General features: G+C 33.8%; 1 protein-coding gene across 1 annotated transcript in view; it reads right to left on the bottom strand.

The window, feature by feature from the left end:
• Positions 1 to 838: 838 nt before the first annotated feature.
• AHR (aryl hydrocarbon receptor) overlaps positions 839 to 24,908 on the bottom strand; it is a 49,198-nt gene continuing 25,128 nt past the window's right edge. The window contains exons 3-11 of the mRNA XM_003788481.3: positions 24,734 to 24,834; positions 19,265 to 19,354; positions 16,298 to 16,421; positions 15,503 to 15,633; positions 12,827 to 13,029; positions 11,845 to 11,954; positions 11,080 to 11,221; positions 7,354 to 8,605; positions 839 to 3,594 (exon numbers count right to left, since the gene is read on the bottom strand). Of these exons, the coding sequence (XP_003788529.1) occupies positions 3,448 to 3,594; positions 7,354 to 8,605; positions 11,080 to 11,221; positions 11,845 to 11,954; positions 12,827 to 13,029; positions 15,503 to 15,633; positions 16,298 to 16,421; positions 19,265 to 19,354; positions 24,734 to 24,834 (2,300 nt within the window). The 3' untranslated portion in view covers positions 839 to 3,447. The remainder of the gene's footprint in view (positions 3,595 to 7,353; positions 8,606 to 11,079; positions 11,222 to 11,844; positions 11,955 to 12,826; positions 13,030 to 15,502; positions 15,634 to 16,297; positions 16,422 to 19,264; positions 19,355 to 24,733; positions 24,835 to 24,908) is intronic.

Below are 24,908 nucleotides of genomic sequence, written 5' to 3'. Positions count from 1 at the left end.
TGTACAACTGGAAGCAAGGTAACCTGTAGACAGTAAGAGGAACAGAAGGGTATCTCCCAGTCCTGTGAGTGGCCAATGTCCCTGGGTCAGTGTGGTGGGGCAAGCTGACGCCATTCATGGTGATAAAGGCCACGTGAGGGTAAGCAGAGATCGGAAGTAGATTATCGAGACTTTTACTTATGTCAGATCAAAACTTAATATTATGTAATTCTCAGATAAAAGACTCAGTCATTCTAAAATGTTCAGAATTATGATGCTAACATGATTTAACTGTTGATAAAAAATATCTACCAACTGTTAAAGGACAAATATAAAACTAATGTAAAAATAAGTGTTGAGAATGAAAACATTCAGAAACATTTCTATCAATTCTAGTTGCAGATTTTTTCAAATGTTCAACAGTTAAGAATTTAAGGTGAAAGCTTTCTGTGTCATTTACACTCATTAAAGAAAAAAAATTAGGGCAATAATTTTTCTAATATAAGCACAAAATATAGCTACTACGGTTATTTCAAATTTCTTCAGAAATCCAGTAGAATTTCTGTAAGTTAACCACCCCAGGAACTGTAAGGAACTGGTTAATGTAAGAGGTGGTCAAAATAAGGAACTAGGCCTACTGTTCTGATAATGTACATGCGGTGCGTGTCCGATCTATGAAAATTAGGTCAACTTAAGGAGGTCGTCAATGTAGGGTGGTGGTCAACCATAGAGTTTCTACTGTATTTTTAAAATATCAAAACAGGGTTTTGAATTTTAATGTGAGGAACTAATACTACTACATTCGGGACACTAGTAACACAGGACTTCGAGAGACTTAAACAGTTCATTTCAGAAGCATTTTAATTTAAGAAGTTACTGAACATGTTTTTTATAGTCAAATAAAGGCCAAAACATTGAGGGGCACAATTTTACAAGTTTACGAATTACTGACTTAACACATCCTTCACTACTGTAGATTCCCCTTATCTAACATAGTTATAATACTATACTAGAAGTGTCACTTCCCTTACATGGAACAGAAAGAATTAACATTAAAACATAGTATTTCATACTTGGTGATTATTTTATTACCAGGGATATTACTGTGTACAATTTTGTTTGGTAATAAGGATATTATAAATCATATTTTAAATAAGAATTTATGCATGGCATATGTAAGCAGTTAATATTTTGAAGGAAAGAGAAGAGCCATGAGAAGATTTACCTAAAATTTAGTAATACTGAAAAGCACTAGTGTGTGCATAGGAATGAGCGAAAGTTTCATAGTACATTGGAATATTGGTAAATCTTCAAGTGCTTTAAGAACCTGAAGTAGGAAAAGACCACATTAGATGCATCCACATCCTTAGATGTGCGAATCACCTAAAACAAATCCCTCAGCACACCACTACACTAAGCATTCTCTCTTTGTTTGGCACTTCACAGTACAGACAAAGGAGTATTGGTTTAATGTGATTTTATTATTCCTGGATGTATTTTAGTTATTTTATAGAGATAAAAATATACAATATGGTTTTAAAAACTTAATTTTGTAAGTGTATACTTGATTGGCATTGTATTCACAATTTGAAAAGCCTATTTTTTCCACTAAGCTGTTCATCCAGTAACATGTGGAAGAGACTAACAAAAATGGTTTATATGAAGACTTTTAATGTAAGTTTAAATGTAAAAATAGACAATTAATCTAGATTACTGGTCTAAATCCTTAGTGATATCTCATGCTGGAAACAAATTATGAAATGCTTTAGACAAATTTTTTTCAATGCTTCAATTGAGTCTACCCAAAATTTTGACTGAAAACACATAGAACTGAGAGAGATTTTGTCTGAAGCCACGTTTATATACATTAATTTACTAAAAAAGAAATAAAATAATACTATATTTCAGTTTGGGATTCCATCAGGTTTTTTAAAAATAATATATGAAAAATGTGTCTACACTCTTCAGGTATCATATTTAGAAAAAGGCTAACGGACGGTGGCATTTTTACTTTTAAATAATTTCAGGATAGTGAAGTTAGTAGAGTGATTAATTTGCCTTATTGGTAATAAAGGTCATTATATCATAAGACCCCCCCTAATATCTGAAGGTAAATGAACTGTGTGGTTGTCTTTTTCTTAATTCCAACTTAAAGGCAGTTTGATTATTTCATTCTTAGAAAGACACACTGATAAAATATCTAAAGACCAAACAGATTAAGTGCACATCTAACAAATGGAAAATATTTTACAAATAATTTTGTTCTTTATATCTGTACAATGCACCATCATTTCACTCCTTACAATACTTTGCACCAAACATTGTTATCTTCAATCTTAACACTCCTCAAATATGAGAAAAACAAAGTTTCCACCGTTCTAAGAAGTGAAATTTATAAAGTCAACATAAAAGATTACAGATCTAAAACACTTTTTAAAGACAATTTATACATATTGAAATGGGTGCTTTAATCAAAAAGCTAGAAATAAAGCTGCTTCTCTTCATTGCAATTTAATAAACATGGTTGCATTTAACAGATTTTTTTCATATTGCAACATGCAACTAACACCAGAGATTTCAACAAACAGTGGTATCTCGCTTCTAAAAACACTGTCGACATTTAAGTGCTACTGTCTTAATATTTTTATAATGAAGAATTTGGAAAGACATTTTATTTTCAACCTGATCAACAGAAGGCACATAGCAACACTGAAAGTCCAGAAGCAATTAGATTATGTAATAAATAATTATCCTTTCACTCATTATTTGCCCTTTACCTAAAGAAAGTAGGTAAATGTTAAAACATGCCTGAATTAACAAAAACGATTGGATTTAGAAAATACAAATGATATTTGTGCACAAAAGAATGTTATTAATTTAAAAGAGAAATATTTTATATAAAATATACATCCTACAGTGTTATAGGTAGAAAAAAATGTGAGGCACTTAGATTAACAGTGAAGGAGGAAAGCACTGAGACTATCTTTTTATAAAAAAGCACCAAACCATATAACATCTGAGATAAAAGCAGAGGCTAAAATGATAGGAAAATAGTTTAGTTTTGTAACTTTGTATTTAGTGAACTATTAAGAGTCCAGAAGGTCAAAACTCAAAGTTTTCTTTTTATTCTGACAGAAATAATCCAAATAGAGAAAGTTTTCTTTTAAAAGTCATAAAGTTCCTCTGAATGAGTTTTGCCCATTTTGTGGTGCTCAGAATAAAGTGAAATGTAGATGGTATCTCACTACTCTGTGGCAGCACACTTTCTATTTTAATGACTATAGTGTGTATAATTTAACATTAAATTCCTTTTCTACAAACTAAAGTACAATTTGGTCTGGAGTAAGTAAGAATAACATGCATCGATGCCTCCACGTGAGGGTGCTGACGACCAACACTGACAGTTTTATTACTCTGTAATCCGTCGCGAACTAATCCCAAAACTAAGGTCAAAATTGGGTTTTGGAATCACAGAAATCCACTGGACGTCAAATCAGGGAAAGGTCTGGCTTCTGATGAATGATGAAGTGACTGAAGATAGGGGGTAGTCTGACTGTTATTTACATGACTTAATTCAGGTGGGTATGTTTCATTTAGAACTCCTCCATTCTGAAACTGAAAACAAAAATAGCAATGCAATTTATTAGAATAAATCTTTCAAATATTGTAAGCCATTAAATAACATGATAATGTTATTTTTTTAAAAAAATTCTTAGTCTTACATGTTGTTAAACTTCAAATTCCTTTACTTCTGCTAAATTTTAAATAACTCTTCCATCCATTCAGTGAAAATATGCTGAGTATGTATTATGTATTAGTTGCCTTTATAACTGGTTTTTCCATTAATTTGACAAGAAAGTTTGAAGAAGGTACAAATGAGTAACACAACTGTCTCACTTCAGATTACCTTCAGGGAAGAAACTGATGGATCAAAAAGTACCAGTCATGAACTACAGTTAAATACTTTTTGTCACAAGGAGGTTTGCTTTGACCAGACTTCATTCAAGTTCTAGGTACCAAGGAATTGATTATATTCAAGAATATTACACTGGACTGTAAAAGGCCTAGGACTTTTCCAAAAATGGTCAATTCTGAATCCTCTGAAGGTTTCTTTGTCTTCCTAAAATATTAAATAAATATTCCTAAAATACTTAAATATCACTGGCATCATTTCCTTAACCATTATCTTTTTTTTTCTTTTTTAGACAGTCTCAGTTTGCCACCCTCAGTAGAGTACTCTGGCGTCACATCTCACAGCAACCTCAAACACTCCGGCTTAAGCAATTCTCTTGCCTTCAGCCTCCCAAATAGTTGGGACTACAGGCACCTGCCACAATGCCTGGCTATTTTTTGGTTGTAGTTGTCATTGTTGTTTGGCAGGCCCGGGCTGGATTCAAACCTGCAATCTCCAGTGTATATGGCTGGCGCCTTAGCCACTGAGCTCCAGGAGTTGAGCCCAATTTCTTAATTGTAATATAATTTACTGAATATGACCGAAAGCAGGATCCTAATTACAGAATCAAGTTACCAAAACAAAGTGCTCTCTTGCCTTCTTACACTGCAATTAGTCTGGTTTCTACAACTGCTACTAGAAAAGAAAACATGAGAAGACATGAAGATACATTAGTTTTAAAGAATTTTACAGTCTAATTTTATAATTTAGTTAGTAGAAGCTGCAGAAACTTTCAAACAGATTAAAATCATACCCTTACTTGATTTAGATAAAATCTACTTTTCAAAGCTCATGTAACATTAGGCTTTAGTAATTAAAATGTTGATGACTTTGAAGATCCTCTAAAAAAATAAGGTAGATACATAGTAAAAATGATATAATCTGTATCTTCAGTGAATAGCAACTCTGTCAAGTCTTCAAATGGAAAATAATATTTGCCCAGATAATGGGGGGTTAATTTTTCTCATCACTCATTAACAGATGTCAGCCAGCCATTCTTTTTGATAAGATCATACAGAATGGTGTTGTCCAATAGCAATATAATGTGAGCCACATACAGAAGTTTAATTTTTCCAGTAGCCACATTAAAAAAGGTGAAAAGAAACAAGTAAAATTAATTTTAATAATGTATTTTATTTAAGCTAATGGTAGCCCAAAATTTATTTCAACATAAAATCTATTTAAAAAATTGAGATGTTCTACATTCTTTCATTTTTCAAGCCAAGTATTCAAAGTATGGTGTGTATTTCACATTTACAGCACATTTTTATTCAGACTCGCTACATTTCAAGTGCTCAATTGTCACATAACGCTACCCAAGAGAACACGGAGGTCCACAGAATTATTACCATTGTTCACAAAAAAGCAATAATACAAAGCAGTGGGGGAAAAACAGTTAAAGAACTCCTGTGGTAAGGATGCAACTCCCTATTCAAAATGTAATCTTATATCATTAACTTCCGTACAATTTGCTTTACTCAAGAGTAAAATATGCTTATGTCTCAGTGATACTGTGACATAGACTATAATTAAATAATATCAAACATTTAATAAAATCAAAGGATATAAGAAATGAGAGTAAGAAAAACCTTCCTGGTCACTTTCTATTCAAAAGCCCATATACAATTAAACAAATCAAATGAATGAAAAAAGCCAAAATAAACCTGTTAACATAAAGATTCAAGTCATATTTTTAAATTATTATACTTTACATAGTAAATAAACAAGGAACTTAATTTTAGATAAGATATTCTTTAAAACTAAATATAAATATGCCTTATATTAAATACACTTTAAAATGAACTAAATATTTTCCAATGGAAAAGCATGAATACAACATGATATATTCCTAGGTAGCCAGAGAGAAAAGCTCTCTGGACACTTAGAAATACATAATTTTTATGTTAATTTTTTTAAAAGAGTGATCATTTTTAGATTTAGTGAAAGCATGCTTGTGGCTACACAGGTTCTGATGACACATTTAAACAAGAAAAATACAATACCAAGCTTGTATCCCATGACAGAAAGCCAGCTGAGTTACTCTTTTATAAGAATACCAAGGGGGAAAAAGCCATTCCACCTTAAAGGATAACTAGGGGGTGGGTAAATAGCAGGGAGGAACAGCCAGAGAACAAAGAGGAGCCTAGCACTGAACTCCAGGGATAATCCAGGACAAGCTATTTTATTTTATTATTATTATTGCAGTTTTTGGCCAAGGCTGGGTTTGAACCCGCCACCTCTGGTATATACGGCCAGCGCCCTATTCCTTTGAGCCACAGGCACTGCCCAAGGACAAGCCATTTTAAGAAAGCATGCTTAGACTTACTTTCAACCCAATTTCAAGAATATATAAAAAACTGAGCTTTGAGGAAATTATTCTTAAAAATTCAAATATACATATTTTTAAAGTTTTAATTTTTAAAAAGCCATATAATTTCTAAAGAATGAAAAAGAATAGGTTGGGCACAGTGGTTCACACTTGTAATCCTAGCACTCTGGGAGGCCAAGGTGAGTGGACTGCTTGAGGTCAGGAGTTTGAGAGTAGCCTGAGCAAAAGTGGGACCGGTCTCTAGAAAAAATTTAGCCAGGTATTGTGGTGGGCGCCTAGATTCCCAGCTACTTGGGAAGCTGAGGTAAGAAGATCTCTTGTGTGCTCGCTTTGGCAGCACATATACAAGAAGATCGCTTGAGCCCAAGAGTCTGAGGCTGCTGTGAGCAGTGATGCCATAGCACTCTACTAAGGTGACAGAATCAGACTCTGTCTCCAAAAAAAAAAGTCAAAGTTCTATTTCTTTTTCTTTTCTTTTTTTTTTTTTTTTTTTTTGAGACAGAGTTTCACTCTGTGGCCTGGGATAGAGGGCCATGGTGTCATCGTAGCTCATAGCAACCTCAAATTCTTGGGCTTGAGGAATCCTCTTGCCTCAACCTCCTGACTAGCTAGGAGTACAGGTGCTTGACACAATGCCCAGATAGTTTTTTTTTTTTTTCTATTTTTAGTAGAGACAGGGTCTCACTCTTGCTCAGGCTGGTCTCAAACTCTTGAGCTCAAGTGATCCACCCACCTCAGCCCCCCAGAGTGCTAGGATTACAGGTGTGTGCCAACTCGTGAGGCCCAAAGTCGCTGTTTTAAATAGAATACCTTAACTAATTTCACCCAGTAATTTAGGCTGTATTCCATTAAGGACATATTCATGTTGCTTTAGCCTGTGATTTCTTTTTCCTTCATTATTCAGGTAAATGATACACTTACATTAATAATGAAAAAAGCACAAGCTCATTAAAAGTAACCACAGATATAATTAAAAAATGCTATCTCCATGAATCCTACAGATCATTAGAATCAATGATAAAAAAATCATTGAAATCATGTCTATTTCTTTATAAGAATCGCTGAAAGGGTATCAGTTTGATAAAGCCCTTACCTTGTTTAAAAATGCCTGTTGGCCTGGAATTCCTGGATTGTACTGTATCTGCTCCACATGGGTGTGCTGAGATTCCGGCTGGCACTGGTACACTGACATGGCCCCAGCATAACATGTCTGAGGAGTTACTATGGCTGACTGTGGATTTATTCCATGCCTTTGGTTTTCAGGAACTTGTAAGCAAGTGACAAAATCTTCTAAACCAGAAGAAGTGGGGTAGGGGGATGGTTCAAAACTCTCCATGGGAAAGTCTAACTCTGTACATTTGGAATGTTGTGGTAACACAGACTGATTACAAGAAATGAAGTTCTGTGTATAAGGCATAGTATCAACCTCGGATTTGTAAGGAAACTCTTGATTGGTCCCATGTAAGTCTGAAAAGACATTATATTGCTGCAGGCTTTGCTCAGGACAACTGAAAGGCAGAGACTGGTTAGAGTTCCAATTGGCAAACACACCACCAACTTGCATATGCTTCATTTTCTGACACAGCTGCTGCTGTGGCTCCACTACCAATTGCTTTGGGTGATGCTGTAGCTGCTGCTGCTGCTGCTCTAACTGTAGGTGTTCCTGTACCATACAGCTTGAGTTTAGAGCCATGGACTGTTGCTCTTGGTAACCTGAACACATGAAGGTAGATTTATTTAAAGAGTCTTGGATATATCTTAGAATTTCATCTGTTAAGTCAATGTCTCTGAAGTCAACCTCCCCTGGAAAGTCATTTCTGAAAAATTTGTCATCCTGCATGTGTTTGATATCCTCAGAATCGATGTCTAGGTTTTTCATAATGTTGTATAAGTCATTACTTTTATCTTGAAGGAGCCCCGTGTGACCTCCAGAGAATGCTGGATTCATTTCCTGAGACTGATCAATTCGCTCATGTTTCAGGACATTATTACTTCCCACTGGTGTGATATTGTTTTGCCAACTACCGCATTCACTCATAGGTTCATTAAAAAAATTTCTATCAAAAGGTGCAGAACTTGAAGTACCTGAAGCAGGATAGAGATAAATAGACTCATCTTGTTGCATCACGGCAGCCAGGAGGGAACTAGGATGGAGAGAGTCCTTGTTCGGAGTTGACTTGATAGAAAAGTCTTTTCCGTTAGTGCCGTTTTTATTTCTTATTGGTAAGGGATCCATTATGGCAGGAAAAGGGTTGGTTACTTCATACAACACTGCTTCTCCAGTGGTGAACATAAAAGGCAACTTTGTACCTCGTTTTCGCAAATGTTCTGCTCCTTCTTCTTCTCTAAAATTTGTACATGAAGTCAACATATGTCAGGAAAATTTCTCTTATATAAACATGTTAAAATAAAATAATATAAATAAAGAAAACAGTAAGCAAAATATACTGTAATTGGGTTTGATACTGGGGAATATACAATTTATTTTATTATTTTGACCTAAATTACTCTCATGACTGGTATCACAGAATTGTTTCTTAGACAAACAGTTACATGATTCAGAATTTTTTTCTACAACTTAGTATAGTAATTAATTCCATGGTTAGGTTATATCCTTAACCTGACATCCTGTTAAAAAAAAAAAAAAAATGTGTGTGGAATAAAGATACAAATATAAAAAAAGAATGGTAAGAATTTAGGAATTAGAGGTATGTTTAAATAAAACATAAAACCCAGAAGGTATCAAGGAAAAGACTGGCATAATTAGCAATAAAAAAGTGAAAACTCTATTTCTGAAAAAGAATTATAAATTAAGGCATAGAGAAAATATTTGTGACACACATATTTATAATTTAGTATATATAAAAGATCGTATCCACAATATTATGTAAAGAGCTCTTATGAGTCTAAGAGAGGAAACTATTCAAAAGACAAATGGGTAAGTGGTATGAACTGGCAATTCATAAAAGAAATGTCCTAAAAGATACAGAGATGCCCTGCCTCATTAGTAATGCGAAAAAGGAAATAACTAACCTCTTTGTTACTAATAGAACAAGCACACAAGGATCACAGATGTTTAGAAATATGAACAACATAATTAACAAACTAGACCACTGATTACATAAAGAGTATACAGTAGAACATGCATTCTTTAGAAGAGCACATGGAATATTTTACCAACACTGACTATATATTAGATCATAAAATAAGGCACTACCAATTTCAAAGGACTGAAATCCTTTCAAAGGACTGAAGCCATTTAGAAAATGTTTCTGATTACAATGGAATTAAGCTGAAAGCCAATTTGTAAAAGGACAACTAGAGACATCCCCTGTGATTAAAAAGTATAGTAACACTATGTTCCTAATTTGGGAATGAAATAAAAATGAAAATTAGCAAATATTTTTAAGTGAAAGATAAAAATAAAAGACATACCAAAGATATACATATACTTAAAGAAAAACTGATATGAATTTAAATATCTATCTAAAAAGGAAAAGTTGGAAACAAGGCATTATGCCCAAATAAAGTAGAAGGAAGAAAATAATAAGGAACAGACATAAATAAAAAGGAAAAACAAAAATAAAATAGAAAAAAAAAATCAGTAAACTGAAGGTTGGATCTCAGGAGAAACTATGAAAATTGATGGTCTTCTAGTTAACAGTCATCAAGGCAGAAAGCATAAATTTGAAGGGGTACATACATACCCATGTTTTCAGACACACAGGTATATATTATACATTGTCATGTATTTATAGGAATACTTACATACATACATTCAACACGTTCATGGACTGGAAGATTCAGTACTATAAAAATGTTAATTCTGCCCAAATGATCTATAGTTTTAATGTAATTCCATTCAAAATCCCCATATATTTTCTGGTGGAAACTGACAATTGATTTCTAAAATGTATGTGGAAGTATAAAGGGTAAAGAAGAGCCAAGGCAATCTTGAAGATCAATAAAAAGAGCTAAACAAACAAAATAAGGACATCCACTCTGATATAAAAACTTATCACAAAGATAGGGTAACTAAGACAATGCAATGTTGGGGTAAAACAGACAACCAGACCAATGGAGCTAGTCTAGAGACAGAATCACAGATAAATCCCCTGACCGAAATCAGTGCAGTGGGGAAAAGAGGACCTTTTCAATAAATGCTACTGGTCTACTGGATACACGTGTAAGGGGGAATAAAATCAATCTTGACCCTGACCTCAAGCCACATATAAAAACCAGTTCTTCAAAGTGGGAGAAAACTTTTGCAATACAAATATTTGACAAAGGACTTGTGTCCAAAATATATTAAGAAACTCTTACAAATCACTGCTGTGCTTAGAGAATGTATTCTGAACAAAGCGTTATTATATTTTTCTTTTATTTTCATCTGTCCTTCATATGCCCAGGATAAAACTCTGCAGTTTTCTTTGATTATTCTCTTTCTGTATCTCCACATATTTAGTTGCTCAATAAGGTTAAATCTAACTTCTCAGTATCTCTTTCCTGTGCTCTCTTCTTTCTAGACATATTATCTTCAATTTTTATTTCCACACTCAATTCTCTTACAATTATTTTCTTCGTGTAAGACAGAGGTATCCAACCTATAGCCCATAGGCCACATGCTGAGTTTTGAGGACTTTTTTGCTTATCTGTGGTGAATCAGCTTTCCTTAGTGCTTGTGTATTTAATGTATGGCCCAAGACAACTCCTTTTCCAATGTTCAGCAGAGGAAAAAAAAAGAAGGTTGGGTACTCCAAGTAAGAGGATTTATAAATGAAACTGTTGGTAAAAAACAAAAAAAAATTCTCGTTCTTACGTGAGAGGTCTCTGAGTTGCAATGATATAATCTGGTCTTCCATTTTTATAAACTAAACGCGCATTAGATTGGAGCCACGTCCATCGATTGGTTTTCGCCAGAAGCCTGAAAACTATCATGCCACTTTCTCCAGTCTTAATCACTGAAACAAAGTAAGAAAATTATCAACTCCCAGAATAATATATTAAAGAAAATCCCTTAAACAAAGCCCTTGTGAAATGTTTCTGGATGCACTTCATTTATCACCAAAGATGACTGAGTAACCCAGTACATCAAAAGGCATGAAAATAGCTCTTCAGAGTTGTTTTTTCCTATTTCAGACTAAATGTATTATTGAAAGTATTAAAGGGAAGATGACAGACCATTCAGATGATTCTAATAAAACAAAGTTAAGGGTATAAACTGGGGTAAAGAAGAAAAAAAATAAAAACTGTTGTTTTAAACAGTTTCCCAATGGCCTATTACTTTACTATTTTAGAGTTTAAATCAAACACAGATTTATGAATTTTAAATGACGCCACTGAAAAATTCTTGAGCGAACCTTTATGGGCCAAAATACTCATTTCTGTAGTCAACTGCTATATTCCTCACATTAACTGCAGCTATAAGGCAGTTAATGAATAAAGAATATAAGTCTGGTTATACATATACAAAAATAATGCTATAACACAGTGACATTTATCCAAATAGTTCACTTAAATGCATTATCTTATGTAATAATTTGACACTGCTTTTCCTGATACGTTCATAAGAACTACGACTTACTCCGGATATGGGACTCGGCGCAATAAAGCATATCAGCAGCATGAACAAACTGATAGCCCGATCCTTTTGTGCACAGTTCTTCTTCAGTATATCCCAAAACAATTTTCCCTCTTTTAAAAAAAAGTAAAATAAGGATAAAGTAAGATTTAAAATAAAGTAAGCGAGATCAATTCATTGGCTATATGTTATTTTCTGCAATACATTTTCAACTTGAAATTCAGAATTTTACATCATTAGGTAGAAAAAATTAAACACATCTGTGTAAATTGCTCTTTTGCGTATGGCTGGAAATTTCAGTTTTAGCCTATTTTTTTCCTAAAGAAAACCATGACAGTTACTATGGCTAAAAATAAATCTAACCAAAGAAAATTACAAGTAAAACAAAATGTTTGATAAAAATTTAGGATGTTTATATTACATTTTTGGGGAATAAGATTTTTCAAATTAGCTCTCTTCATTCCCACATTAGAAAGGAGAAAAACATCGATATATTTTGATGAGATTAAATGCTTACTACCAGATTCCACTTCATAATTTTCTGAAGGTTACTAAACTCCTAGGGTTAGAAATCAAATCACATTTGCATAATTTAAAAATGTAAAACAAACTAATAACAAATGTCATCAGAAAGATGAACTTGGGTAGTGCCTGTGGCTCCAAGGAGTAGGGTGCTGGCCCCATATGCCAGAAGTGGTGGGTTCAAATCCAGCCCTTCCCCCCCAAAATAAATAAATAAATAAATAAGGATGAACTTTACTTATAAGCACATTTTTTTTTCTGGCAAATAATATAAAAAAATATAAAATAATAAGATGATTTTTGAGCCTGATGAAATTATTCTACTTTAGAAAGCTGTACTGAAAGCATATGAAATAATAATAGCTAATAATAAACAATTATTACAATCTACACAATTATTACAAATCTACACAATTTTACATGCTGAGAGTGAAGTGAAGAAATAAAAGTGAAGAAGTCTCACTTAGCATCACAACCAGTAGGTGTAAAGTCTAGTTTGTGTTTGGTTCTAAAGATGAAATTTTTGGTTCGGATTTCCAGTATGGATGGTGGCTGAAGTGGAGTAGCTATTGCAAACAAAGCCAACTGAGGTGGAAGTATTGATCCATCCTTCCCTTTCTTTCTCTGTCCATGAAGATACTTTAACCTCCCTTGGAAATTCATTGCCTTAAAAAACCAAAAAAAGTTCATTAAAATTAACAGTATAAAATAGTTGCTTTTTAAAACATTTCACAATGGCTATTTCCAGGGTTCTTGATAACTGCAAAGGATAAGAAACACTAGATCTTTTCACTCCTTTCTTCACAGAGGGTCCACTAGAACTATCCCAAAAGGTAGTAAGAAGAATATTCAAGGCACTGATAAGAGAACCACTGCTTGCTTCTAATGGTCATAACAGAAATACCTCTATCATTTTCTGAGGCTGCAATTACCCCATCACTTTTACCTCACATAGCTCCTTGCACACCAGGACTCAATATACACTGAGTGATGAATGAATGATGAAGTCCTAAAGTAAACATTAATTTTCAAACATACTACAATAGCTACAACTCATGGTAGTAGTCTTTCCTATAAGAACAAAATATAATTTTATTAAAATACTAAAATGAAACATTATGAAATCATATTAAGAATGCAGATCTGGGTGGCGCCTGTGGCTCAGTGAGTAGGGCACCAGCCCCATATACTGACGGTGGTGGGTTCAAACCCTGCCCCGGCCAAACTGCAACAAAAAAATAGCAGGGTGTTGTGGCGGGTGCCTGTAGTCCCAGCTACTCAGAAGGCTGAGGCAAGAGAATCACCTAAGCCCAGGAGCTGGAGGTTGCTCCACAGCACTCTACCGAGGGCGATAAAGTGAGACTCTGTCTCTTAAAAAAAAAAAAAAGAATGCAGATGTCCATTCAAGTCAAGACATAGGAAAATTTTAGAAGTTAGAAGAAACAAAGACAATTTAAACATGAATATGATCAATTTAGGTGGTTAAAACAATTATCAACTAGAGCAAGTTAACGACTCTGACATCAATCTGATGGTCCGACAAGGAAGAAACACTCTATTGTATACAGATAGTTCACCTCAGAAATAAAATCCCATGTCACTCAGCCAAGGGGATATGTTTGGAGAAATGTGCTGTTAGGCGATACTGTCATTGTGGGAACTTCATAGACTGTACTTACACCAACCAAGGAGGTCTAGCCTATGCTACATCTAAGCTATATGGGACAGCCTATTGATCCTAGGCTACAATCCTACATAGAATGTTACTGTAATGTTACTGTACTTATTGCTGCAATTGTAATACAATGGTAAGTATTTCTGTATCTAAACATAGTATGGTATAAATGCAGCGTGCAAGATTACAAAAAGGGTATACCTATTATAGGCCACTTATTACTAATGAAGCCTGCAGGACTGGAAGTTGCTCTGGGTGAATCAGTGAGTAACTGGTGAGTAAATCGGAAGGCCTAGGACATTGCTGGATGCTACTACAGACTTCAAAAACACTGTACACTTAGGCTACACTGAATCTATATAAATACTTCTTTCTTCAGTAATAAACTTTGGCTTGCTCTAACTTTTTTGCCATATAAACTTTTACTTTTTTAAACTGAAAACTCTTGTATAGTAACACTTAGCTTAGAAGACTTTGTATGAGCTGTACAAAAATATTTTTCTTTAAATCTTTATTCTACAAGCTTTTAATTGTTTTTCCTTTTCTACTTTTTTATTAAAAACTAAGACACAAAAACACACATTAGCCCAGCCCTGCACAGGATCATTAATAATACTGTCTTCTATCGCTACATCCCGTCTCCCTAGAAGGTCAGTCCTCAGGGCAGTAACAGGTACAGAGCTGTCATCTATGATAACAATGCCTTCTTTTGGAGTACCTTCTGAGAGAATTGTCTGAGGTTTTACAGTTAACTTTTCTTTTTTTTAAATAGGTGGAAGGAGTACACTCTAAAGTAATAAAATTCTCATACCTCAAAAGTCCTAAAAAAAAAAGTAGTCAAAACGTAAGGTTTCATGTTATTTCACTCAATATTTGCTAGTATATCCTAAAGCATAAAGTTTTCTCAGTTATAAAAGATGTTCAAAATCTGAATGATTTTAAAAAGTGACTTTGCCTTTACCAAATTATTTCGTAGATTTAAAAAACCAAATTTAAATATAAGCAAAGAAAATTGGCTTCATTTAACTCTTCCTTTTTTCCTATAATGTAGTAGTGTTAAACTAAACTAAATTTGGCTGACGATGCCTCTGAACTTTGGATCTTAGCAAGGAACTGAAATTTCACTTAGTATGTAAACTAACTTGAAAGCCTAGCTTAACAGTGTAATTTTGTAACAAACAGACTAGTTTCACCCAATCACAGCTGGCCACCTGATCAGGCCATGTTCAAATAAGGCACAACCCATGCTGTAATCAATCAAACTATTTCTGCACCTCACTTCTATTTTCTGTCCATAAAACTGCCGCCTGTATTGAAGCGAGCTCTCTGAACCTCTTCTGGTTCTGAGGGCTACCTGACTTGGGAATCGTTCTTTGCACAATTAAGTTCTGCTAAGTTAAATTTGCCTCAAGTTTTTCTTTTAACAGTGGTAAAAGTCTATGCCGTAGGATAACTGCACCTTACCAGAAAACCAGATGAGTTGTCTAGCAGACACCTCAGTCGGCATATGAAGCACCTCTCCATGGAAGAAGAGTTTTCTGGAGGAAGAAGGTCTGGGTTGTAACAGATTCCTGGCTGTGGGAGACCATGTGCTTCTGTAGAAATAGAAACAATATACATTTTACTTTCTCTTTTGCTATAAAATGGTATATAAGAACAGGTAAAATTTGTGTCAATGTATAAACTGCAGTCTGTATTCCCAATACAAAAGAAATCATTTTTAGAAGATGAGCTAAAGGATAGAAACTAAAAACTTACTACCAAATATCACTTTTATCACATAGAACTTTAGTTTTTGTTAATATTTTTATTGGGCCATAATTGTCAACCATTTCTATATTTGCTAATGCACTTTTCTTAACACTTTACTGAAGACACTTTTGTATTTGAAAAAAGCTTTTTTTAAAATTTGGATATGTGTGTCCTTTCTTTAGCACATTTAAAACTATATACATGCACTCTAGTACCAACTGTGTACATTCTTTCCATCTTTCATGATGACAATAGAGTTTTTTTTAATATAAAATATAATACTAAATGTAGCAATATTCTGTTGCTTCAAACTCTTTAGTGCTCGCATCTGCCAAAATATTCCTTAGCATAAAAGGCTCTTTGTGACCTTATGGCTATAGACTCCTATCTTTCCACTTCTTCCCTTCCTTCACTAGGAAGTTCTATGCCCCTACAGGTTCCTAGCCTCTTTTCAGAGAATGGTACCCCCAAAACACCAACAATATCTTTTGTATCATCAATTCTTACCATCAATTCTTTGTCCAGAGTCTGCAGACTGTGAAGGGTTTAAAGCCCAGTGGAGCTGACGCTGAAATTCAGCTCGGTCTTCGGTATGAATAAGTTCATACATGCTCTGATGTATGACATCAGACTAAAGAAAAACATACAAGGAAATAAAACAAAAACACTGATAAAAAAGAATATGGCTTACTAAAGTAACTTAAAAACCTATCTAGATTAGGGGGTGCTTGTTAGTGGTAATGAATGTAAATCAAATGACTGCCAAAGCTCCCCAGACATCTGAGACAAAAAGTGAGAAAGAGAGATTAGCACCATAACTGATAAGCCGTAAGTGAATCTGTCATCATTTCCCAACATGCATACTCTTGGTCACCATAAGAAGTCACCTCCCCATTCCTTAAATGCAACATATTAAGATTTCCTTATACTCCTTATCCTTTCATCTTTTAAATCCCACTTCTTCCATGAATCCTTCCCAAAACAAGTCAAGCTTCTTTGACTTGTCTAAGCTGACCAGTATTCACTATATATTTTCTTCACTGTTCTCTGAAAGTTTTCTTTGAATTAAATTTTCACTCTATGTAGACTGCATAGTGTAAGCGACTATGCTTTTACCATGTCAGAATTCCTCCTTGTTTCTTGCTTTGTAGCATTACTATAAGTGCTGAGCCCTTAGGGTTTAAACTAGAGTTTTTCTAACTTTCTTTTTACTACGATTCATGGTTAAAAAAAAAAAAAATTTTCCAATCATCACATGCATTGCATAGACATGTAACACAGAAAAAAACTTTCACAAAACACTTCACATATGGTGATGCTGTGTATTCTATGTTCTTGTTTTATTCCATCCTAAGTAACTAAGAAAGAGTTTGGTGGTGATCTATGGTATCAACTGCATGCCCATTAGCAGGTCACAACTTGGAGTTTTTAAAACAATACTTTCATTCACCACTCATGTCGGATATGAATGTTTTCTTAAAGAATATCGATGTGATGAAAACATTTCAAATTGTATATAAAACCAACACATTGTACCCCATGATTGCATTAATGTATACAGCTATGATTGAATTAAAAAATGATCTATAATATGTTATAAAGAAATTCTCTCAGCAGAGCAACATGAAATCATTTTTACTACCTTGACATTTAAAAACTAAACCCCCAAATTACCAAAATAAGCAACTTTATAAGCCCAAAGTGGAAGAATTCTAATTATCAAGTTACAATAGCAATTCATTTATTTTGGATGGCATAATACAAATTAAATTTCAATCTACATTTCAGTATACATTTGGTGTTAAGTTCATCTTCTCATTTAATACATTTGGTAGAAAATCCATCTTTTGACAATTGTATTTGACAACATATGATTTTCTTTACACAATAAAACCATTCATCTACTTTAAGAAGACAAATTTGTTCTAAAATATTATCAATATTATTATTAGTATCAATATTATTAAAGATCAGTATTATTTAAAAAAATCAATGTGTACATATGAGAAAAAAGTAAACTGGAAAATGGCTAATTTCCTTAATTTTCTTAACTGATATAAATCACAATATCAAATCATGATTAAGATGGTTAAACAGATTTTCTTTAAAATACAGGAAAGCTTTAATTTAGGCTTTAATTTAGTGCCAGATTCCATTACTTTAGTCATCTACACTTAAATCTCCCTAGGAAATTAATCTTCTATGATTAAATCATCTCTATGCCACCCCATTACATAATAGCCAGAATTCTCATGTGAAACACAAGCTGAAGCATACACATTTCTTTTTAACAAAAACTTATAGTGGTTTCCATTGGGTATATAATACAGTTGAAACCAGTCCAAGTAACAGTGTTACAGAGACAGTGTTACTCAGCCCAGCAGCCATGGGAGCATGTTAGAAATGCAAATCTACGGGCCTACTGTTTCAAAATACCTGGGAATAGGGCCCTGAGATTTTACCAAGTTTTATCGAGTCCTTTGGGTGATTCCTATAACTCTTATGCATTCTTACAATTTGAGAACCAGACATACAAGACAGTCAGCATTCAAGTGTACTTACAATCTGTTCTCAAATCATATCAGCTGATTTTGTGCCTTGACTCTGCCAAATACTTTGTAACTTCATTTATTCATCATTTCAATAACATTGAACCAGTCAGACTTCCTTCCTATACCTCCTGGTCTACTGCTGGCCGGACTTTTATGTTACCTTGTTCACCCATCCGAATCCTACACATTCTTAGATCAACTTAAATATCACTTTTTTCATAGCACCTCATTGATTTCATAGTTGTCATATGACCTCTGCTATCTGTATATTATGTGATGGCAAATATTTTCTTTTCTATTTCTTTTTTTTTTTTTCTTTTTTTGAGACAGTCTCACTCTGTTGCCTTGGCTACAGTGCAGTGGAATCATCATAGCTCACTATAACCTCAAACTCCTGGGCTCAAGTGGTCCTCTTAACTCAGCCTCCTCAGCAGATGGGACTACAGCCACACACCATCATGCCCTGCTACTTTTGTCTATTTTTAGCAAAGACAGTCTCACTCTTACCCAGGTTGGTCTCAAACTACTGAGAGCAACACAGCCTCCTTCCTGGGCCTCCCAGAGTGCTGGGATTATAGGTGTGAGCCATGCCCATATTGTTTTGTCTTTTCCTCTAAACCCTTCTGCCTGAAACTTTCATAAATATGAAACTGTTGATAAGTGAAAACAAGAAACACAATAGCCATGAATCATATAAACATTTAAGGAAATTATGGTGTAGTAAATTATTAAAAACAGAAAAAATATATTGGCTGCAAATATATAATTTTTTATTTTACAGCATATATACTTTAATTAATACTTTATACATATAAGTGGTCTACTTAATGTCCCTAACATTTAAAATATAAAAACAGTAGAAAGTTCACTTTCTAAAAGCGAAAAGTGATTATTTTAAATGATTTAAAAACAATCCACTTACCTGCTGAAATCCTAGGTAATCTTGTATGGTAGAAGAAGCATAAAAGACCAAACCATCTGTAGTGACAACCAATACAAAGCCATTCAGAGCCTACAAGGAAAAAGAGTTATAAAGTTAGTAATGTGACTTAATATTGTTCCTCATAAAAACTGACGGTCAGATAAAGGCTATTACTTTTATCTCTGAAATGCCTTCTATTCCATAATTTCAACTATGGAATGCTTCACAAACACAAATGTACAACACACCCCTGAAGAGGAATATATTCACATTTTTTGATTTGTCTAAGAAAAAACTTAGTTAAATTTAATGCTCAATCAGAATAACCAGTAGAATACTGATTTCCTCTTCTTTAAGCTTAAAATTTTTGTTTTAAATATACCATACCTTCTTTAAACATACACTATATAAGTATCATTCACTATCATCTAAAGAGGAGAAAATTTTTCTGTGCAAAAACATTTTAAGCATTAATGTAGTTTGAGATTTGGATTCTTTCAAAGTATTATAAAACATTTTAAGACTTTTATAGTATTATATGATATGTAATTAAAATATAATAAAAATGTAAAACAAATTTAATTCATAAAAATTTGACGTAATTACTAATATATTTAAGTTCAAATCTGTGATTTTATATATGTTATTTCTATCTTCACAGCACAACTGTACTGTGAACTTTTCCTCTCCCTCTTGCTTGGTTTTGGCCTGTTATTTTTTTATTATCCCATAATCTTTCCTTTACTTAGTTTGAAAGTTATATACTCTTTTTCTATTCTTGTATTGGTTAGTGAAGTCCAGTTTTAGTATCTTTCTTTTCCTCTTAGATAACACAGGTATCTTAGATCACTTTAAGTTTATTGTTATCATGTATTTTAATTCTCTAAAGTCTCACTATTTTCCACTTGTGTATAATCTGATACTTGATCTAGTCTTAGCAATGTGATCATGGCCAACCTCTTTTGACATCTTCTTTTTCATATAAGGAAGACACCGTATTGCTTAGTGTAAGAACCACACCGTGTGGGGTCAGATAGATTTGGGCTAGACTCCTATCTCTGTCTCTTACTAGACTTTAAGTTTTTTACCCCTTCATGCTTCAGTGCTATCATTTCAAAAACTGGCATCTTATTGGGGGAATATGCTGACTAGATTTCATCTGACTCAGCACCTGTAACAGAGCTGGCACTCAATTTAAGGTGCTACAATACTCTACAGCAAATACTACATACTATGAAGTTATAGAAATAGAAAAATAAATATTTACCTGACAATGCTTGGAGAACTATAAAGAGCTACATAAGTAACAGGAATTACTTTATTCAACAATGAACTATCACATACCAAAGAGGGCACACGCTAATTACGGGTGGGGGGGGGTTCAGTCTGCCCCTGCTGCTCATGATGCCCACAGCCCAGCAGATGTTCATTATCAGATGAGGAAAATGGAACACAGTGACTCTTCTCACTCCAATTACTTTCACCCTCAAGATTCCTAACCCATATTATACTTCTGAGAACTTAATCGTAATGATAACCAGATTTTTTAGCAGTCCTTTTGCTAAATGATTATATGTATTCACGTAGTTTAATTCTTCTAACAACTCAGTAAGGAAAGTTTTATTTCTTCTTTCTAATTGAAGAAACTGAGGTGAAGAAATGACTGTACCTTTAAAAGTAACTTGCCCAAAGTCACACAGCCAGAGAAAATTAAGCCAGGAGATAAACTCAGTCTGGCTTCAAAGCCTACTTACTTAAATACCATGATATGCCACCTCTATGTATTACCTGTCACAAAATGGTGCATGGGTCTAACTCTTCTATTGCAACTGAGCTCTCAGGTCCTTGATTACAGAGATTATATATTGGCAATTTTGGCAGTTTTCCCAAGATGAAGAATGGTGATTCTACTCACTGAGAACTTGGATTTTTTTTTCTTTCTTATTTCATTATTAAATCATAGCTGTGTACATTAATGCAATTGTGGGGTACAATGTGCTGGTTTTATATACAATTTGAAATATTTTCATCTAACTGGTTAACATAGCCTTCATGGTATTTTCTTAGCTACTGTGTTAAGACATTTATATTCTACATTTAGTGAATTTCACCTGTACCCTTGTAAGATGCACCACAGGTGTGGTCCCACCAATTACCCTCCTTCCACATGGATGGAGCTGGAACATATTCTTCTTAGCATAGTATCTCAAGAATGGAAGAAAAAGTATCCAATGTACTTAGTCTTACTATGAAACCAAGTTACAGCTTTCTATAACCCAATTATATCCCAAGAATATGGGGACAGGGGATGGGAGGGGAGGCGGAGGATGGATGGAAACTTGAATATTTAATGTTAACATATTCAGAACTAAATATTATTAAATTCTGTTGGCAGTTAACACCATCCATCCATTGCTGTATTGTTTCATCTTGAAAATATGTTCTTTCTGGAGAAGACTATTGTATGGGCCTACTATTTTGTAGAGCATCATTGTACCTTTTCAAAGAGTGAAATGAATTCAGTACACTCCAATAAACTCATTGGTGCACCACTAGAGACAGAAGGACGATTTAAGGTAGAATATGAAATCCCTTTTGTTAACTGTCAGAAATAAAATTAAAATCTAAAAAGAATAAATTCATAGCAATTTTTCATGTATCTCAAATGATCATAAATACCAGAGAGAATAAGATTATTACTCGTATTAGTAAATGGACAGAGGAAATCAATATGCTAATTACATATTAATAAAAAGATTACCCTTATATTAGTCTCAGACTAAATGGGGATAGTCAGGAACATGTGAAAACAAATGGTCTCTGACCTCCTCATTGAAGGACTGAAGGACACACCCAAAACCTATCTGAAAATCACGCTGAAGCTGGAAGACCACCACAGGCAAAGTATTATATACCACCAGACAGAATTTGTTTTAAATGTATGAAATAAACATGTTAAGTAAATAATAGATAATAAAAAGACACAAAAGATACTTGTATATTCCTCATTAAATGATAAATTTAAGCTAAATATCAAGTTTTTGTTAATAAAATACCTTGTAGCATTTTCCTCTATATGCCTTTATTAAACTAAGGAAAAGTTTCTCTTCAAAAGTTTCAGCCATATGGTATACAGCTGTAGTCTCCAACCTCTAGGCTGTGAAGTGGGTAGGGGAATCTTTATCACTGTAGCCTGAGAACCTGAGCTCTGCTCCCATCAACCCACCCCTGACCCCAGTTTATGGACCAAACTGTCTTTCATGAAACTGTTGAACCTTTGGTAATATCCATACTCTGGATGATAATTGCAAGTTGAAAATATAAAGCCATTTTGACAATTTGCATATATCAAAATGTGCCACTGTCACATCTATAATGTTTTCAGTCATTTTCTTCATAAAGAGATAAAGCATAGCACAATCCTAAGGAAAATCACACAGTATGTGATGCTTCCTATTGAAGAGGAGTGTACAAATATTATCCATATAATTACAATAGGTGAATTTATTTTAAATACCTAAGAGTCCAGTTTCCAGACAATTTATATATAATATATACACACACATAATACGTACATATATGTATATATATATATACTATACCTTTGTATTAGTATTATTCTGTGTCCTTGACATAAGATATGTACACAGTTTGTCTAAATATTTTAAGAAAAAAATATAAATTACTGGTCTATAATTTAAACCAATTTGCCAAGCATTATGTCAAGCAGGGCATATTTATCTATTTGTACTTGAAATACAGGATTTCATTATTATCTTAACACATAACCCAAGAGAAGTGTTTGGTCACTTTATACTGCAATTATTAGAATGTTTTTCTATGACCTGAATAAGGAATCTTTATGATTTTGGCTAATACATAACATAAGGATCTCCAGCTGGCAGGGAGGGGAGTGGACTCGTGCTTGAACATATACAATTTGTTTCACATAGTGGAGGCACAGTTAAGTTTTGCTGTTAGGAATTTAAACATAATTACAGAATTATAATAAAAATATTATAAATTATTAGGCTATACTCCGGCATTTGCTGAATGAATTATGAAGCTTTCAAAGTTTATGGCTACTTTTTGTCACACTAAGAAACCATGAACCACACTACACTCTTCCAGTCAGTTCCGTGGATGGAACTGAATGTGCTCACATAATAACCACAACACTCACTGCAGCACACATCTTTACTCTCTTTTTTTTACTGAAATAAATATCTAAGAATTTTAAATGAGAATCAAGCATAGCATCAATTCTTAAAAAAACAAAACTGGAACTAGTAAAAAATAAACACTTAAAATGCTTTCACAGACAAAACTATTAGAAACTCTGTTAAGTTATAAAGCATAAAACTAAGGATTACAATTGTTGAGAAAATCTGTAGGGTGTTTAATAAGTCACAAATAGCTGCGAAAAAATCTAAGTTATAACATTGAAAAAAGTAATAAAATTCAGATTATAAACAATTCTGAACTGTTCAGTAAATGCAATTAACAATTTTAATAAAGATACATTTCTTTTCTTTTCTTTTTTTTTAAGACAGAGTCTCACTATGTTGCCCTTGGTAGAGTGCTGTGACGTCACAGCTCACAGCAACCTCAAATTCCTGGGCTTAAGCGATTCTCTTGCCTCAGCCTCCCGAGTAGCTGGGACTATAGGCACCCACCACAAAGCCTGGCTATTTTGTTGTTGTTGTTGTAGCTGTCATTATTGTTTGGCAAGCCTGGGCTGGGTTCGAACTCACCAGCCCCAGTGTATGTGGCTGGTGGTTCTACTGATGCTTCAGCTGCTGAGCTACAGGTACTGAGCCTAGAGATACATTTCTGAACAAAGGATATATAAATCCAGTATTTTAAATGTGAACTTGTAACATAATCTAGGAGTTCTTGCTATTTGAAAAAATACAAAAAGAAGGGAGGCAAGGACTAGATCTCTAATTAACCTACTTCATATATAGTCATGCACTGCTTAATGACAGGAATACATTCTGAGAAATGGATCATTAGTGATTTCATTGTGCAAACATCACAGAATGTGCCTCCACAAACAAACCCAAATAATGCAGCCTACCATACAGCTGGCTATGCTATATAGTATAGCACAGCCTACTGCCTTTAGATTATGAACCTATACAGCAAGTTACTGTACTAAATATTATAGGCAATTTTAACATAAGTGTATGTAAGCATATCTGAACATAGAAAGGGTAAAATAAAAACATGATTTACAATCTTATGGAACCACTGTCCTGTAAGTGGTCTGTTATTGACAGTGACTGTAATTCCATTTTTTCACATTAGGCATTATTCCACTACTGCAGTTCAGATGAAAGTGGCATGAAATACTCAAGGAATCATAAATAAACTAAATAATAATAATAGCATAATAAATAACTAAAAGACTAATTAATTTTCCACTTATAACTGTCCTTATAATGAACTCCATTCACTAAAATTTACCTGTAATAACAACTCTCCTTCTTGCAAATTCAGGTCTTCTCTGAAATTTGTTCTGTTATCCTGGCCTCCATTTCTGTCGGCAGGGGAGGATTTTAATGCAACTACAGAAGAAAGAAAAAACACAATGATGTAGGTAGATTTTAAAATAAGCAATATTAAATGACTCTTGCAGAAA

This window comes from Otolemur garnettii, unplaced genomic scaffold, assembly GCF_000181295.1.
Source record: "Otolemur garnettii isolate 467f Iridium unplaced genomic scaffold, OtoGar3 scaffold00028, whole genome shotgun sequence".
Classification (NCBI taxonomy): domain Eukaryota; kingdom Metazoa; phylum Chordata; class Mammalia; order Primates; family Galagidae; genus Otolemur; species Otolemur garnettii.
This window is presented reverse-complemented; position numbering and strand designations above follow the sequence as displayed.